The sequence below is a fragment of the Chenopodium album genome, chromosome 23, assembly GCF_948465745.1.
Source record: "Chenopodium album chromosome 23, dcCheAlbu1.1, whole genome shotgun sequence".
Classification (NCBI taxonomy): Eukaryota; Viridiplantae; Streptophyta; class Magnoliopsida; order Caryophyllales; family Amaranthaceae; genus Chenopodium; species Chenopodium album.
In genome coordinates this window covers 36,394,926-36,413,770 of record NC_137856.1, presented here as the reverse complement: position 1 = coordinate 36,413,770, position 18,845 = coordinate 36,394,926, and the positions used below count along the sequence as shown (strand labels likewise).

Here is an 18,845-nt window from a genome sequence, read left to right as displayed (position 1 = left end):
TGTTTCAACTAATTTTCCTGCAACTGGTTCTCAGTCTTCTGCAAGAAATGTAACTTTTTTGTTTAGAACTTTCTTTCATTTAATTTGAACTTAAGGCATTATAATCTGAACTATATATTTCTATTTAGGTTTCAAGTGGTTCTCAGGCTAAAAAAAGGAAGGTATCTGAAGTGAATCATAACAAAAGTTTTCGATATGAAACTAGTAAATGGGCTCAAGTAAGTGTGAACATTTTTATTCTGTATTATTGTTTTTTTGTATAATTTTTTTTTTTTTTTATTATTGTTCTTTTAATTTTTGTGTTTTTAGTATTTTGATGCCGGTCGCAATGCAAGGAATGAAGGGTCTCATGCTTCTGGATTTTCGAATGTTTCAAGTTATGATGCAATGTTATCAATTTTTGACAAGACAAGTAATTCATAATTTTTCAATATATGTAATAATATTCAAATTCTTATATATTTTCAATATATTTGAAAATTTTTGCATGATAAAGTTTTTGTTATTATTTTTTAATCAAATTTTATATTGACAAACATGTTATATAAAATGAACTACTAAGAATTAATTTTTGAACACAATGTTAATGTCAACATTTACTACAAATTTTACATATTTATGTCAATTTCAATCCAAATTAAAAATTCAAACAACATTTGTCTTCATCAAACATCAAATTCAAACAAATTACATAAAATCACTGTCTTTTGAAATGTCAATAAATCTAAATTTTAATTCTCCTCCATTCTTCTTCTTGCTGCCATTTTCACTCTGTATCCTTCTTTGTTGGTGGGGCTTAATATTATTTCTGAACAATATTGAACTCTAAGCTTCCTTATTTGATCAACCTGAACATTAAACCCGAAATTATATAGTTTTGAACAATATATGAAATTCGTTGAACATAACAAGAAAACATTTGAACAGTATTTTTGATACTCACATTATTTGCTTTCAAATCACAATTCCATTCTACCAAAGGCTCTGTTGTGTATGTTTCCATATGATTCATCAAGTAAACACCACAATTTTTAGAATCCAAATTGCTTCTCCATTTCATCTTGATTAAATCAGTCTTGAAACTTAAGACTTTAGCAACATCGCTTCCTGTATAATCCTTTGTTCGCATAAAATATGCAAAAGCTTCTAGCTGTAAAATATAAAAATATACTTTTTGAACATCTCAACTGAATATACTGAACACAGTCTAAGAAGAAATTGAACAAAAAATAATTTAGTACTTTACCATTTTTTGAGGATTATCTTCATATTTGGTAGATGCTTTGATATTCATTGGAAGCTTCCTGTTATCAATCAAATCCACTGTGCTATTGTACATGTTGATACATAGCAAGTAGAAGTGACCAAATGCAGCCACGGGAAAGAAGAATTCCCTATATTTTTTTGTGTTGGAGATACCACTGTTTGCCAATTCATAATTCAGTCTCTCAACAAACTTCTCATGTCTTACTTCTTTTGTGGTGTTCACACTTTCACCCTTGTTTGTGCAGACAATCAACTGCAATTAACCATTAAAATAATGAACAGTTATTATAAATATAATGAACACTTGTCAAAATATACTGAACAGTTTGTAGCAAAATATTAAATAAGGTTCATTTAAGAATATTGAATATATTTTTTCTTACGTATGGCATTGTGGAGAAGTAAATGCTATGTTTTTTGTCTTTGGTGTTCAGAATATGAGCCCAAGCATCGATAACTGCAGTGTCCACCTCTTCATCTGTTCCAAGTGTCCTCATTTCTTCCCTATTGACACTATTTTCTCCATCATGGTACAGTACTTCACTGCCAATACAAGAAAAAAAAAACAAATTAAGTTAAGCTTCAATTTATTATTTGAATTATATAAATAAATATTTGAACAAAGTAAATTAATTTTTGAACAACGAAATTATTTTAGAAAACTTACTCTTTAGGACCTTCACTGAATGCATAATCAGATAAAGTTGCTTGCATTGCACTAACATTTTTGAACAAATCCACATATTTAATCATGAATGGGGATTTTAGGCAAGCTGGCAATTTTGTAACTTCTCTTCGTGGTCTTTTGTTTGCATCCACAACCTGTTTTGTTTTTGGTCTATTGTAACAATATAAAAGTATTGTTAGTTTTTTTGAACTATACGTTTATATAAATGAACTGTATGTGAATTGCTAATGAACTTCTATTGAATATATATGCTCTTATACAGTTACCCCTTTGATTTTTCAGAAACTTGTTTTTCTTTTCCTGCTTCTTCTTTAGATCTGTAGATTTGAACATACAACAAAGACATATGAGCATCTCATACAATTATTTGAACACAGAAAAATAATATAGTAAATATATCATTCAATAATTCATAAATACATATGTATTTGTACTTGTTCTGATTTCATCCAAAATATTTATGCTGACTTTTTCAGCTTTTATCCTAGTTGTCCAAAAAAATACAGATTCATTACATTACTTTCAAAATATTTACATATGTTTTTCTTTTTCTTTACTACGCTACTGCCCAAAAAATTACACTTAGATGTTTAGATAGAATTACATTACCCTTGATAGTGAAAGTCCTTTGAAAGTGGGTTCCTCAAAATATCATCAAGTGTTGCATCATTGGTTTCAAATATATTGGTAAAGTCAGTGGGATCATCAAATATGTCTTCAAAAGGCACATCTGTTGACTTTCCAGGTGCATCAGCTGCTGCCATTTCAAAAGGCACCTCCTTTGCCTTTCCCTTTCCACCAATATCAGACACTTTTTTCTCATGACCTTTCTCTCCTCTGCCTATGGTAAGTGTTAGGTCAAGAGTACTTTTCCCAACAACAGTACTCTCTTCCCCTTGATCTGCACTTTCCATAGAAAAAGGAGCAGTTGGTGTTGGAGGAGTTTGAAGTTCCAAATTAAAAGCACTTTCCATGTTATAATCCTCCCCCATCTTCTCTTTTGCTCTTTCTCTTCTTTTCTCCTTTTCTGTTTTTTTCTCAGCTTCTCTTCTTTCTGTTTCTTTTTTCTCAGCTTCCTTCTTCTCCAAATACTCTCTTTCAATCTGATCAATAGCCTTCAAGAAAGCCTCAGTTCCAAAGAAAGCCTCATCTTCACTCAAATTGGAAGCATCACTCATTCTTTTCCCAATAAGACCTTCAACACTTTTGATTATCATGTTGTTAGGGAACAGATTTTTCCCTAGCTTCAGCTTCTCAGACATTTTTGAAACACAAGTTCCCAAAGTCTTGACAATCTCCATCAAATCATCCATGAATTCCTCCTGTTTTCAATATAAAATCATTCACTTAAGTTTACAGTGTTTTGAACATGCATTATAAGTTGATGAACATCAGAAATATAAAGAATGAATATGTAACTGATCTGATTATCAAGTATTAAAGTGTCCTTTATTATTTGAACTTTATACTAAATCATTTGAACATTTATCATAATAATCTGAACAATTATAAATAAAATTTGAACAGAAAAGTAAATTGACTTAATTTAAAGTATTCTTTAATGATGTTATGACTGATTTTATAATTCATGATAAGTTGACGAAAGCATTTGAACATGTTTCATAACAATCAGAACTACTGGAAAAGAATTTTGAACTGAAAATAAAATGAACCTTGGTTGGCAAATTCTCATATGATTCAGCACTTTCTTGTTGTTGAACTTTTGGTTGTTGCTGTCCAGGTATTTGTATTCTTTCTAGCACACTTCCCAATCCAAATGTAGACTTTCCCTCTAATTTCATTCTCTCTTGAATCATATCTCTATTCCAAGTTGAAATTATTGGGTATGTCCTTGGTTGCTCAATACCTCTTTTTTGCACTCGATCACAATACAACAACTGTGCCATGACAAAAGCATACCAAAACATTATTTCCATTATGAATTTTTAAAAAATGAAACCAAGATATGCAATAACATCTTGAACATAAGAATAAAAGTTATAATTTAAATTCTTTAATAAGGCAAACACATTTTGATCATATGCGTTTTTTAATTTTGAACTAATAGGTATAACTTTTGAACATTATGCAATACAATATGAACAAAAAATTTTAAATAACAAAAGTCAGAAGCATACCAACAGGAAAGGCAGTGGTCCCTTGAAAAAACCCTTGGTGTTTTGTTTCCACTCAGGTATTGTGGAAATCAGACTTTGTAGAACATATTTGCACCAATTCAATTCCTTTATTTCATCACAATCTTGAATTGAGTGTAGGAATTTGTAGTGGCAGTGAAGGTTTTGGCTTGTTTTCATCATTGAGTTCACAGCAAGCACAAGGAAATCTATTTTGAACATTTCAGTTGCTTCCCCTGTGTTCTTCTCTTTCGACTCTATGTCTGCCGCGACATATTTCCTCCTGTGCAAAGCTTGCTGATCCCTCTTGTTCTTCTTTTCTTCCTCACTTTCATACTTCTCAAATATCCACTGTGTTCTAGGGCTTCCAGTTTTGCACCCCCACATTTCCCTCCACCTCATCAATGGTGTCACTAACTCCAAATCTTCATCTTCTTCTTCTGTCTTCTTTGGCTCTTTTTCTGTAACAACTTTGTTACCTCTAGGTACTCCATATACAATCTGAACATCTTGTTCAGTGATCTCCACTGTTTTGTTAAGTGGCAAGTAAAGAGTGCTGCTGTTTTCTTCAAAATGTTTTAACAGCCAAGCACAAAATACTGCATCATTTTGAGGCAAATTCACAGAAAGAAATGCCCCAAATCCCATATCCTCAACTGCTTGTTTTTGTAGTGGGGTTAAGTTACTTACAAACTTCATAAACTTAACATGACCCACTCTAACAGTTAGCTTATCATCTTCAACCTCCTCATCATCACTCAAGTTCACTACATTATCATCAATCAGCTCATCTTCATCAACTTTTCTCTTTCTCTTTTTCTCAATCTTCTCAACTTGTTTTCCTTTGTCCTTTTTTTGAACTTCTTCAGCCTTTTTCTGAACTTCTTTTCCCTTCTTCTGAACTCCCTTTTTAACAACCTTTCCTGAAGGTTGTCCTCCTTCCTTTCCACCAGTTTTTTCTCTGATCTGAACCCCCTTCTGTGTTTTTTGAACCCTCTTTCTAATGTTTTGAACTCTATTAAACTCTGATTCTGGAATAACCTCTGCTTCAACAGGACTTTTTGGCCCTTCTGGGGTACTTTGGCTGCGCAACACTCTTGTTGTTGTAGGTGTTGTAGGTGTTGTGTTCTTCCTTTTTTTTGTAGCTACGTGCTTCCTTCTCCTATTTAAATTATTTATATAAGTTAAAAAAATATTTACATTTATGTATTTAAATGAACATTACAATATAATAAAATGATCAAAAACATATTAATAATTTACCTAGGCTTTGGCTGACTATTATTGTCACCATTGCTTCCATCTGGTTCAGAATTTTCTGTAGGTTGGTCACTATTGGGCTGACCATTATTGTCACCATTGCTTTCTTCTGGTTCAGGATTTCCTATAGGTTGTTCAATATGTCCTGTAGGTTCTTCAGGAATTCCTGGTTCTTCAGTTGGGACCATAGAACTTGTTTGAGGTTGAACAGGATTTCCTTGTTCTTCATTTGGGACCACAGCACTTGTTTGAGGTTGAACAGGATTTCCTTGTTCTTCATTTGGGACCACAACACCTGTTTGAGGTTGAACAGGATTTTCAGAATTTGGTTGAGGTTTTTCAGAAATTTCAGGTTGGAGTTCAGAAGTTCCTTTTTGTAGTTCAGAAATTGTTGATGAGGGTACAGAAGTTTCTAGTTGATTTTCTGATGGGATTTCAGTCATTTGTGGAGGTAAATCAGAAGATTTTTTTGGTTCTTGGTGTTCAGTGGGTTGGTATGGTAGTTCAGATGCTTTAGGATGTTGTTCAGATGCTTCAGGATGCTGTTCAGTGGGTTCTCCAGCATTTGGACTGTTAATAAAGTAAAATTAATTATTATCTATAATTCCATTACAAAGTTAAATGAAATATGTTCAGTGGCTATTCATTGTTGTTCAAAAGATTTTTCTGGGTTGTTCAAAAATATATCAATACATAATTAAAATTGATAAACATGCATGCATATATACAAACATAAATGCAAAATTCTGGGTTTTTCAGTTGAGTATTTATAATTCTTCTTCAAAAAAATAACATATATTCACATTGAACAGGAATCATATGAATTAAAAGTTCAAAATATACCTGTTTGATGGACTTTCTGAAATTACTTTGTTTAATTCTTGCAAAATTTTGTGATCAACAATTGGACTTGCTTTTATATCTTCCAATTTCTTCGTTTTTGGTGTTTTCGTTTTGAACATCTTAATTAATGTCCTGTTCAACAAAATTTTGTACCAAATTATTTTTCAATTTCAAAAATTAGGGTTTAAATTGCTCGTTTTGTTAGTAATTAGAACAAAATATTACTTACATATTATCGTCTTCATCATCAGACGAACTTTGTTGCGATTTTCTACAAAAAAAAAAACAAAATTATATCTATTATTTAACATTTCAAAAAATTAAACAATAAAAACTTAACAAATTGATCAAAATCGAGTAAAAATCAAAGTTATTGGAGAGATGTTCACCTTTTTGAAGGTGTTTTCGGTGAATCTTCTTCGTTCGCCATGGAATTGCAGTAGTTTTTAGAGAGAGAAATTTAGAGTTGAGTGAGAAAAATGAAATGAGGAGAGAGAATTGCAAATGAATTTATTAGATGAAGCTTTATAATTTATGAGAAGAGAGAGAATGATTTAAAATGATTAAAAAAATTAAGTGGCGGTTATTTTAAAAAAAAAAAACTGAAAAACGGAACTCCATTCAATCAGCTGAAAAAACTGAAAAATAAAGTGGGTTGGGCGTGTTTTTTGTTTGGGCTGTGTTTATTGGGCCGCGTGTGGGCTGGAGCATGTAGTTTACTGTGCACCATGGTGCATAGAATACCAATTGCTCACAACTAACAAATATCTATAAATAAACTAAAACAGCAATCGCTGACATCATCACTTTTTAAAATTGTACACATGTCAAACTGTTGTTAAAAATTTTCCCGCCTAAATCAATTTGCTAGGCATTAATGAACTCACAACTTACAAATAGTGTTTCTAACTAGTTCTTTTCCCGAGCAATGCTCGGATATTCACAAGAAAATAAATTATTTTTATAAATTATCATAAGTTTGAGAAGTATTTATTTATATTATCAAATTATTATAGGTTAGATACGGTAATGTAGAGTACTTAAAGATTCAAGAGAAAACGAGAAAAAAATGTTATAAAAAAATATTTTATTTATTTAAGTTGTTATAATTGCTCTATTTTAAGGTTGCATTTTTTATTTTTAAATTAGCTATGTTATTAATTTTCTTGAACAAAAAAGAGAAGAAAAAAAAAAAACTTTTTGGCGGGAAATTTTTTAATACAAACGAGACATGTGTACTTTAGGGATAGGGCTGGGGATTACTTTAGTATATTAGTATTGACTAATACTGTCGTTTGTAAACTGTGTACTACAATTAAAAAAAAGGAAAATTTAGAAATAATTATCCCAACTTTGCTCCATTTTCTTTTAATAATCCCAACTTTGGATTATTCTAGAATAATTCCAACTTTGGGGGCTATTTACATTCTTCAATCCCAATTACCGATTACCAGTTGAATAGGTTAATTTCTTTTTTTTAAAAAAATAAATGCCACGTGTCAAAAGGTAATTAGCCAAAATATTTGAAAAAAATTAAAAAAAAAAATTTAAAATTTTCATAAAACCAGCCCCACGACCCCCACCCCTTCCCTGACCACCACAGCCCCACCACCCACTAGAACAATAGCCACCCCAATCCCCTTTCGCACCGGAAACCCACAACCCTCCTCCCGCCAGCAAGCGCCCCTCCTCCCGCCCCATCCTGTTGCCAATCCCCTTCCTCCTTGAACCACCAATCTCGTCTCCTTCCTCAACGTTGCCGCTTTCTCCATTACTACTTCTTCGATCTGCTACTACTACCGCTTCCGCCATAGATGAAGGCATCGAGATCTAGAAAGCAGGGGGAAGCGGAACGGTGTGGGTGGCGATTTGCAGGGTAAGTTAGAGTGGTAAGGTGCACCGGGGCTGGGGGAGGCGCAACGTACCGATGAGAGCGGCTGGGGTTGGGTTGGGTTCGCCGGTGGGGTAAAGGGGGTTGGGTAAGATTTCTGGTGGGTTAAGGGGGATAGGGGCGGCTGGGGTTTGGGAATAGGGTGGGCGGTGGTGGAGGGGCTGGGACGCTGGTGGGGGTTTCATTTTTTTTAAAAAAAATTTTCTTTTTTTTTTCTTTTTTGGACCTATCACAATGTGGCACGTGTCACGTAACTTGTGATAGAAGGTCATTGACTTTTGTTGACCGGTTGATTATTCTAGAATAATTCAAAGTTGGGATTATTTAAAAAAAATGGAGCAAAGTTGGGATTATTGTTTCTAAATTTTCCAAAAAAAAATATGAAGAAAAATTATTAAGTGCTAAATTTTTATCAAGTAAAATATGTAAATGTCGTGTAAATAAGAAGTAATCAAGGAGAATAACGATTAGAAACCATTCTTTAAAATACTAGTTACATCCTCCATTGTAATTACATGTGGTCAAACTTATAGAATTTTAACCCTATTTTGTAATTACTATATAAGATATAGAGTAGTAAATTATCGTGTGAAATATTGTTAGATTTATTGCAATTTATATCATATGTCAATTTTTTTTTTTTTTTTTTTTTTTTTTTTTTTTTTAACAATACAAACTAAAGATATTAATGGTAAAAGTCAAACGGAAGAAGTGTATTTTTATGTTAGGGATTTGTCCAACTTTTGAATATTATGTCGTATTGTCGTGTATAAACCAATAATCTAGAAATGCAATAAATTGAGAAAATGGAAATATATCCATGTTCATAATTCTTTTTTTGAACTTATAAATTATAGTGCTAGTTTGATGATAATTTTAATTTACTTTTTTTTTTTTAAAGGAAATTAATTAACTTGTCTTCACTATAACATTTCAATCAAATATATGAAAGTTCAAAATAAGAGTTTGAATATGTATTACTCTTAACTCGTACAGCTAGAGTAATAAATATTTAAACTCTTATTATGAACTTTCAAATACATATTCATGATTCTTTCAAAAAAAAAAAAAAAACATATTCATGATAATATTAATTAACTTGTACAACTAGAATAAGGGCCTGTTCATATTTACTTAATTTCAGTTCAGTTCAGTTCAGTTCAGCTCCAATCAGTTCAGTTCAGTTCAGTTCCAATCAGTTCAGTTCAGTTCAGCTCTTAATTTCCCTCTCACATAAAATATTCATTTCAGTTCAGTTCAGTTCAGTTTAGTTCCAATCAGTTCAGTTCAGTTCAGTTCAGCTTCAATCAGTTCAGTTCAGTGCAGCTCAGTTCAGTAAATATGAACAGGCCCTAAGAGGCACACCAAAGAAACTTGAGCTCATACACACAATACTTGAGTGAAATGTTGCGCAGCACAATTAGTAATTTTAGTACAAAAAAAAAAAGGTAAAATAGGAGTTCAATTAGAACGATTAAGCAATATTCTTTTCAAGATACATGGATCTAAATAGTTTAAATGTGTAACAGTAGACATCAATCCTTCTCACTCGATCAAGCTTTCTGATCCAAAGCTCTGACTTATTCATCAATACTGCATAAGCAAGCATAAACCAAAAGAAGAAGAAAAACTTTCAGAATGCAAAAACCTAATATTACAACTAAGTATATCAAATATAATAAGTCAGGGGACGAGTTATGACAAATCCTTATAAATTAACATTACCTACTAGATATATGTGGGACATAAATGCTATTTGAAGTACAGTGCAGTGCAATGCACTCCATCTCTTAAGAGAAACCTGCACAAATAAATAAGACAAATAAATTGTCTATGTTTTTTTATTGCTTAGCTGAATTAATAATTCATACTGTAACAAATACTAGTACAAGATATATGAAATAAGTACCTTCAATCTTTCCTCCAAATTCTGGCTACATTCACAACCACCATGACATAAATCTTGTCTTTGATGTCACCAAAGAAGCTGAAAAAAGCATGTCTCCATGTTCTTTTCACCACTAAAGACCCGCAAACTCCCCAAAATCCAACAATAAATCCGAGCACCACGCTGATGCACAGCCCTAGATAAAAGTTATCATGTCCATGCTCCTCTTGATGGCTGATATTTCTTCCATTTATGGTGGGCGGTTCATCACCGGCACATTTTTGAAGGGGTGCCCCACAAAGCAATGGATTTCCCATGTACGATGAAGGATCAAAGCCTTGCAGTTGAGTGCTGAGTGGAATCCTCCCGGACAAGTTGTTGTTCGACAAATCTAAGGTTCCAAGAAAACTCACATCGGCAAGGCTTGCAGGTACAACTCCAGACAGGTGATTGTTTGATAAATCCAGAAGTTCTAATGAAGTAAGTTGCCCAATGTTTGACGGAATTCTTCCGGTCAACTTATTTCTTGATAAATCGAGGGACAGTAACTTAGTAAGATTTGAGATTCCATCTGGGATTTCTCCTTCTAGCTCATTATTAGATAAATCAATATAATTCACCAGACCTAATAAATCCTGTCCAAATCTTTGCTCTACTCTTTTCCACTCAATCATTGCAGCTTCCTTCAACAACTCAACGAAGTGATCATCTTCACCAACATAAACACCAGGATAAACAAATTGAAATTCTTGTGACACGTTCATCATGGCTGTAAAATTATATATGCAATTTGGAATAGTGCCTGATATGTGGTTCATGGCAACATCCAACATGTGAAGATTGGATAATTGACAAAGGCTTAAAGGCAATTTTCCAAAAAACTTATTTCCACGTAGGATAAGAAAAGCAAGAATTTCGAAAGCATTTCCGATGCTTGGTATATAGCCAGTTAAAGAATTATACCCAACATCTAGAAAAAACAACTCCGTACAGTTCAATATTGACATAGGGAGCTCTCCTGAAAAGCTATTGTTTTGCAAGTTTAAAAATTGGAGCCCTAGTAGGTCACCAATGGATGTTGGTATATTTCCAGAGAATTTATTGTTTTCCAAGTTCAAATATTCGAGTTGATCCATTTTCATCAAACAGTTTGGAAGCTTTCCAGACAACAAGTTGTTTGATAGATCAAGCTCTTCTAGCTCAGAATTAGCTGTTTTTGGACACAATAGCAGAGAGGCATCCAAAAACATGTTATCGTTCAGGCGTATTGACACAACATTTTTATCTCCAACAAAAGATGGGATTGATCCCTCAAAGTAGTTTGAGCTCAAGTCAATAAAATTGAGGTTGTCAAAGGATGTTGACAAATTAGGGAGCACCCCATGAATCATATTGTGAGACATGTTCAGATAATTTAGATTGGACAAGAACGATTTCGTCCAAAAGGCAGGAGGAAGTTCACCAGAAATTTGAGCAATGGATATATCAAGGTAAGATAAATTAGTCTGAGTTAGAAGCCATTTTGGGAAGGAAGGGCCCAACTTGCAAGACCTCAAACGTATAATGTTCAAATGTAAGCAGGGAATCCAATTTTGATTGATGTCAAGCACTAGTGCCGGGTTGTCTGACAAGTCTAATATTCGCAATCGTGAGAGATTTAAGAAGTGATTGTGGTTGAGAGTAGCCTTTAAGGAGTTATAAGAAACATCAAAAATCTCAAGCATAGAAAGTTGCCCAATACCTTGACTGATTGTTCCATTCAGATGATTATCATAAAGATGTAATTCTTTGATTGATGAAAAAGTAGTAATCATGTTCGGAATAGAGCCCCAGAATTGATTCCTACTCAAATCCAGATGCTCCAAAAGTGACTTGTTCCCACACCCACATGATAGAGCTTGGAAGGCATTTAAAAGGGGGCCATTAAGTTTATTGTCATTCAATGAGAGTTTTCTCAAGGCCGTCAAGTTTGAAAAAGTAATAGGAATGGAACCTTCAAATTGATTAGAAGAGAGGTCAAGATATGAAAGGGAGTGCATGTACTTCCCAAATGAGCTTGGAAGATGTCCTGAAAGTGAGTTACTAGAAAGGTCAAGATATTCAAGTTGATTACCATTTCTACTCAAATTGAACAACCACTTAAATATAGAAGTGTCATTGAAATAATTATTAGAAAGGCTAACGACACGAAGAGATGAAGAGTTGATGTATGAAAGTGATGATGGTGATGGAAATTTAGCAGGAAGCTGACATTCATCCAGGTAAAGAATCCTTAGGGAAGGAAGCTTGTTGATGGTTTGGATCCAGTCTGTGACTTCACTAAGATTGCTTGCTATAAGGCGGAGTTCTCTCAACAATGTGAGACCAGACAACCACCGCAAGCTTTTACCAGTGAGGTTGTTGTATACAATAATGTCATCAACAATACCATAACTGAGATCAAGATATGCTAATTTGGAAAGGTTTCCGAGTTGGGGTGGAATTTCACCAGAAATGCCAGCACTAGATAAATTGAGGTACTCTAACTCAGTGAGGGAATCTATGGAACTGGGTATAGCCTGGTGGTTGAAATAATTGAGACTAAGATCCAAATGTTTCAAATGAGTTAGCTTAAAGAGGGAAGGGTCCAACTTACCTACTAGACAACCCATCTGCTCATTGTCATTAGTCCAACCTCGAAGATGAAGCATGATAACATGGCCAGTGCGATTGCTACAGCCAACGCCGCGCCAATTGCAGCAGTCTTCTATGACTCCCCAGGAAGAGAGAAGGCCACAATAATCATATTCAATTCCTTCCTTAAATCGAAGCAGAGCTTTTCTCTCGCGGTCGATACACTTGATGCTACTATGCTCTCCATTGCCAGTCTCGACAACATGACTGGAGTAGCATAGCAACACAAGCCAACAAAGTATGATCATGTACATTATAATAAAATATTGTGGCGTTTTCATGGTTGAATTGCACTTTTGTTTTTGATAAATTTATAGGATACGGGAGGGATTTAACGGATGAAAAACATAGAATAGTAGAATTGTATGTGTGAATATTAATTATATATTACATGAGATCTTTTTTATCATCCCTTGAATGTGAGCTGATTGTGTCACGCTCAAAGTAAACATTTAATGAATCTTGAAAAGTCTAAAAATACACAGCAAAAAAGTGTTTCTCCCATTTTCTAAGGAAATATTCATGCATGGTACAAACATCCAGAAGATTTTTTTTCTTGTCCTTAATGGCCCAAATATTAGTGTCAAAACTTAATTAATGGTTTATTACAAGGCACGAAATGTAATGTATACTTTGAGTTGAAAATTATACAAATCACACTTCGCATGTAACTGTGGTTTATTAGGGAATTAAAGATTATAAAAAAAGAAGTCAATAGTTATATGAATAGTGATTGATGTGAGACCAATAAAATGATATAAATGTAACTATGTAAGATTGAATAGTAGACTTGGTTATTGGGTAGGGTAGCTCAATGACAAACCAAATTTATATGGCTTTTAATGGACATAGACCTTGATTATTGGATAGAGTTACTATAAGGCCAAAATATATAAATCATGTAAAAAAGATTACATAAATATATTTGTATTCATTCATACTTGATAATCGCTTTGTTTAGTATTTTATTTAGTTGATAGTATGTTAGCCCGTCCATTATCAACCCACTATTAACCTACACCTGCTATTGCTCTACAAAATGTGACCCTTTTTTACCCGACCTACATCAAACTTGACCTGACTTGCCCAATAACCAGGTCCATTGAGAACCATGCATAGAATTAGAGGAGAGAATTATTAAAAAGTGTAGAGAACCAATTTAAATTAGAAGAGTTGCACTTAAAAGAAGGCTAATTTAACAAGTTTTAATTTGCATGTAATAAAACAGATGTACATGTACATTATACATTTAATAAATAACTGTTACTCCGTAATATGGATGAGGCAGTATTGTGCATCATGCCGTCCTGGCGATGAGAAATTATGAAGTTATGGTTCTATGTAGATATAATGCTACAAGAGTTATACGTAGTAGTAAATTAATTTAGTGCTAAGAATAATTTATAAATGTGAACTAACTTGTTTTAAAACAAATTAGACTTCGACCCTTTGGTATTCATCTAATGAGGATCAAGCTACTGAAATTTCCTAATTATGGCCCACGGACAGTGCTAATTTAGTCAAAACTTTACATTGGGGTAGAGTTGTGTGTGTATTGAACAATATAGTCAAAGCAATTAAACTTTGACTCAAAAATTGACAATGAGGCAAACTATTTGGGACAAGTGGGAGTGTATTAGATATATAATGGCTAAATATAAGTATTGGTGTTAAAGTTTGACTACTACATTTGAAAATAAAATACCAAAAATTTTGAAAAATCTAATATTTTAAAAAAATTAGTCAAAATTTAATTAATTTAGGATTGAACCATTCCTAACCTGTGCTCCAAAGTGACCCGACCTAAATGACTCATGACCCAAAGTGACCTATGGTGTGTGTGACTACTAACTTTTCAAAGTTATCTTACCGTTTGATTTGGTTCATGACAACATTGTCATCTAACCGTTTGTTTTGATTCATGACTTACTGACTTTAAACTACCAAAGCAACTAGAAGCACTATTCAATTCAATGAAATTAAATAAAATGTAACAATATACGACAATATTTGAATGATAAACAAATCATTAAAAACGATAAATCGCAAACCTGATGACGATCATCAAGCATATGAAGATTATACTGTTTATCAGGACGCAATTCTTGAACTTTTCTCCAACGAATTCAATCTGGCAACAACCTCAACTCTCCTTTCCAGTTTCCACCATCTCTACACTGAAATCAAACAAAAGAAAAACCCTAGTTCACAAAAACTGACAATTTCAATCAAAACAAAAACCCTAGGAAAGAGAAATTTACCTTGGGGAACTTGATCAACCATGTTAGTACAATTGGCGTTCTGAAGGAACTCCAGCAGTGGAAACACAAGATGACATTCGAGGTGTTAAGTCGTATTCCGCCACTGTTGCGCGGTGGAAGGTGAAGGTGAAGGTCGCAGGGAGAGTCCGGTGGTGGAGTCGACGTTTAAATTATTCATTCATATTATTAATATTATTGGGCTTGTGGGCTGCACTTTTTCATTGGGCTTTTATTTTAGGTACTCAAAACGCAAAAGAGCTAATCACCATTCTTTGCGCTACTCTACTGTAACTGTGAGCCAATTTGCCAGGCATTATTGAACTCACAACTAACAAATATCTATAAATAAACTAAAACAACAATCACTGACATCATCACTTTTTAGAATTGTACACATGTCATGCTGTTGTTAAAAATTTTCCCGCCTAAATCAATTTGCTAGGCATTAATTAACTCACAACTTACAAATAGTGTTTCTAACTAGTTCTTTTCCCGAGCAATGCTCGGATATTCACAAGAAAATAAATTATTTTTATAATTACTATAAGTTTGAGAAGTATTTATTTATATTATCAAATTATTATAGGTTAGATACGGTAATGTAGAGTACTTAAAGATTCAAGAGAAAACGAGAAAAAAATATTATAAAAAAAATATTTTATTTTATTTAAGTTGTTATAGTTGCTCTATTTTTAGGTTGCATTTTTATTTTAAATTAGCTATGTTATTAATTTTCTTGAACAAAAAAGAGGAAAAAAAAAAACTTTTTGGTGGGAAATTTTTTAATACAAACGCGACATGTGTACTTTAGGGATAGAGCTGGGGATTACTTTAGTATATTAGTATTGACTAATACTGTCGTTTGTAAACTGTGTACTACAATTAAAAAAAATGGAAAATTTAGAAATAATTATCCCAACTTTGCTCCATTTTCTTTTAATAATCCCAATTTTGGATTATTCTAGAATAATTCCAACTTTGGGGGCTATTTACATTCTTCAATCCCAATTACCGATTACCAGTTGAATAGGTTAATTTGTTTTTTTAAAAAAAATAAATGTCACGTGTCAAAAGGTAATTAGCCAAAATATTTGGAAAAAAAAATTAAAAAAAAATAAAATTTAAAATTTTCAGAAAACCAGCCCCACGACCCCCACCCCTTCCCTGACCACCACATCCCCACCACCCACTAGAACAATAGCCACCCCAATCCCCTTTCGCACCGGAAACCCACAACCCTCCTCCCGCCGGCAAGCGCCCCTCCTCCCGCCCCATCCTGTCGCCAATCCCCTTCCTCCTTGAACCACCAATCTCGTCTCCTTCCTCAACGTTGTCACTTTCTCCATTACTACTTCTTCGATCTGCTACTACTACTGCTTCCGCCATAGATGAAGGCATCGAGATCTAGAAAGGAAGGGGAAGCGGAACGGTGTGGGTGGCGATTTGCAGGGTAAGTTAGAGTGGTAAGGTGCACCGGGGCTGGGGGAGGCGCAACAAACTGATGAGAGCGGCTGGGGTTGGGTTGGGTTCGCCGGTGGGGTAAAGGGGGTTGGGTAAGATTTCCGGTGGGTTAAGGGGGATAGGGGCGGCTGGGGTTTGGGAATAGGGTGGGCGGTGGTGGAGGGGCTGGGACGCTGGTAGGGGTTTCATTTTTTTTAAAAAAAAAAAATTCTTTTTTTTTTCTTTTTTGAACCAATCACAATGTGACACGTGTCACGTAACTTGTGATAGAAGGTCATTGACTTTTGTTGACCGGATTGGGATTGAAGAAGGTAAACAGCCCCCAAAGTTGGGATTATTCTAGAATAATCCAAAGTTGGAATTATTCAAAAGAAATGGAGCAAAGTTGGGATTATTGTTTCTAAATTTTCCAAAAAAAAATATGAAGAAAAATTTTAAGTGCTAAATTTTTATCAAAAAGTTTTGCATGCCCCCGGTTTACAATAATTTTATTGTACATCGAACTTTTTTACGAAAAGTGACCCTTTTTTCTTACAAAAGTAACCCTTTTTTTGTACAAAAGTGACCCTTTTTATGTACAAAAGTGACCCATATTTTTACAAAAGTGACTTTTTTCACAAAAATGATCCTTTATTTTCACAAGAGTGACCCTTTTTCTTCACAAAAGTGCCCCTTTTTTCACAAAAGTAATTAAGCTACATGTGCAAAACAGATTATAAAATCAATAAAAATAAACACAAAATTAACAATAGTTATGAAAAAAAGTACAATCACTCAAACAAATCAAACTAATAAAGATCCACATCACATAACAACAAAAAAATAAAATAATAAAAAAAGTTAATCAAGAGTTGTGACAATGTCATTGATATAGTGAGCTTTATCAATTCATCTCGTAGGTCGTAATCCCAAATCAACCCAGAAAAGTAGTGAAGAAACAAAACCTAGTTATTGTAGTATTTATCATATCTCACAATTGATATAGAATTAAAGGGAAAAACAATCGAATTGATTTTGAGTTATATAGATTGATGTACATTGGGAATCAATTGGCACTACTAGAAAAAGAGTAATTTCCGACGGAAAAATTCTGTCGAAACCACCCCAAAATCCGTCGGAAAACCCGTTTCCGACGGAATTCCGTCGTAACCGGTTGTCGGAAAACCTTTCGTAGGAAATTTGTCTTTTTTTGACGAAAATTCCGTCGGAAACACTTTTCCGACAGAATTTCCGACGGATTTTCCGTCGTAGGAGGTTTTCCAGCAACAGGAAATTCCGTCGGAAACAGTTTTTAAGAAAATAAAAAAAAACGCCGCGCCACCACGGCACGGCGTATCAACCACCACCAACCACCAAATAAACTCTTACCCCAACATCAGACCACCGCCACCACCAACCCCCCAACCCGTCCCGTTCCACCACCCACACCACCAAAACCCCTACCCACCTAACCCTAACCCACACAAACTAGCCCAGATCTACCAGCCCACCTAAGCAAACCACCCACCAAAACCACCACCGCCACCACCACCACTAAAACAAACTATTACAAAAATTAAAAAAAAAATTAAACTCCCAACCCAACCACGACCCACCCATCTACCCACCTACACCCTAACCGAACCCCACCCAAAACACACAACCCTGACCGAACCACCCCGACACACCTACACCCTGACCGAATCACCACCAACACCCACACACCTACTCCCTGACCGAATCACCACCAACACCCAAAACACACAACCCTGACCGAACCACCCCGACACACCTACACCCTGACCGAATCACCACCAACACCCACACACTTTTTTGTTTTTGACAAAATAAACACCTACACCTTCACCAAACCCAGATCTACCTTGAACTTATGATGGGTGGAGAGAAGAGAAGGCGCCGGAAAACCCAAAAATTATTTTTAAAAAAAAAACACATACCTTAAAACTTGAATTTGCTTCGAAATTAACCTCGAACTTAATTGGTTTAATAAGGCCAAATTCGACCACGAAAACACTAGATCTAGTATTTTCGTGGTCGAATTTCACCTTAAAAGCCATTTCTTTGTTTTAAACCCACCACCACCGTGAGAAGAGAAGGGGGAGGACGAGAGGAGATCGAAAGAGAACATGAGAAGGTGGAGGAGGAGAGGATAGAAGGCAAGAACTCAGAAGAGAGGTGAGGAGGAGAGGAGAGGGGAGAGAAAGAGAAGATGAGAGGAGAGGAGAGAATAGAGGCGGATGAGAGAGAGAGTGTGGTGAAATGAAATGAGGTTGGTTGGGGGGGGGGGGGGGGGGGGAGGCCCGTGTTTTAATTAGGGTTTGTTTTTTTTTTTATTAAAAAAAAATCCGTCGGAAAGGCTTTGAATTCCGTTGCAAATTTCCGGCGGAATTAATTTCGGTCGGAAATTTACGACGGAATTTTAATCCATCGGAAACTATACCTTTTCCGACGGATTTTCCGTCGTAAATGGTATATTTCA

General features: G+C 34.5%; 2 protein-coding genes across 2 annotated transcripts; both read right to left on the bottom strand.

Moving 5' to 3' along the window:
* Positions 1–9,497: 9,497 nt before the first annotated feature.
* Positions 9,498–10,993, bottom strand: LOC145609457 (receptor-like protein EIX2). Its single transcript, XM_081664936.1, has 3 exons — positions 9,993–10,993; positions 9,809–9,884; positions 9,498–9,676 (listed from the first exon to the last, which is right to left on the bottom strand). The coding sequence occupies exon 1, from the start codon at positions 10,976–10,978 to the stop codon at positions 9,995–9,997; it is 984 nt and encodes a 327-aa protein (XP_081521062.1). The 5' UTR covers positions 10,979–10,993; the 3' UTR covers positions 9,498–9,676; positions 9,809–9,884; positions 9,993–9,994.
* Positions 10,994–10,997: 4 nt separating this feature from the next.
* On the bottom strand, positions 10,998–16,291 carry LOC145607529 (receptor-like protein EIX1). The gene is made up of 3 exons (XM_081663155.1): positions 16,089–16,291; positions 11,139–12,851; positions 10,998–11,028 (listed from the first exon to the last, which is right to left on the bottom strand). Exons 1-3 carry the CDS (start codon positions 16,289–16,291, stop codon positions 10,998–11,000), a joined length of 1,947 nt encoding a protein of 648 aa, XP_081519281.1.
* Positions 16,292–18,845: the final 2,554 nt, after the last annotated feature.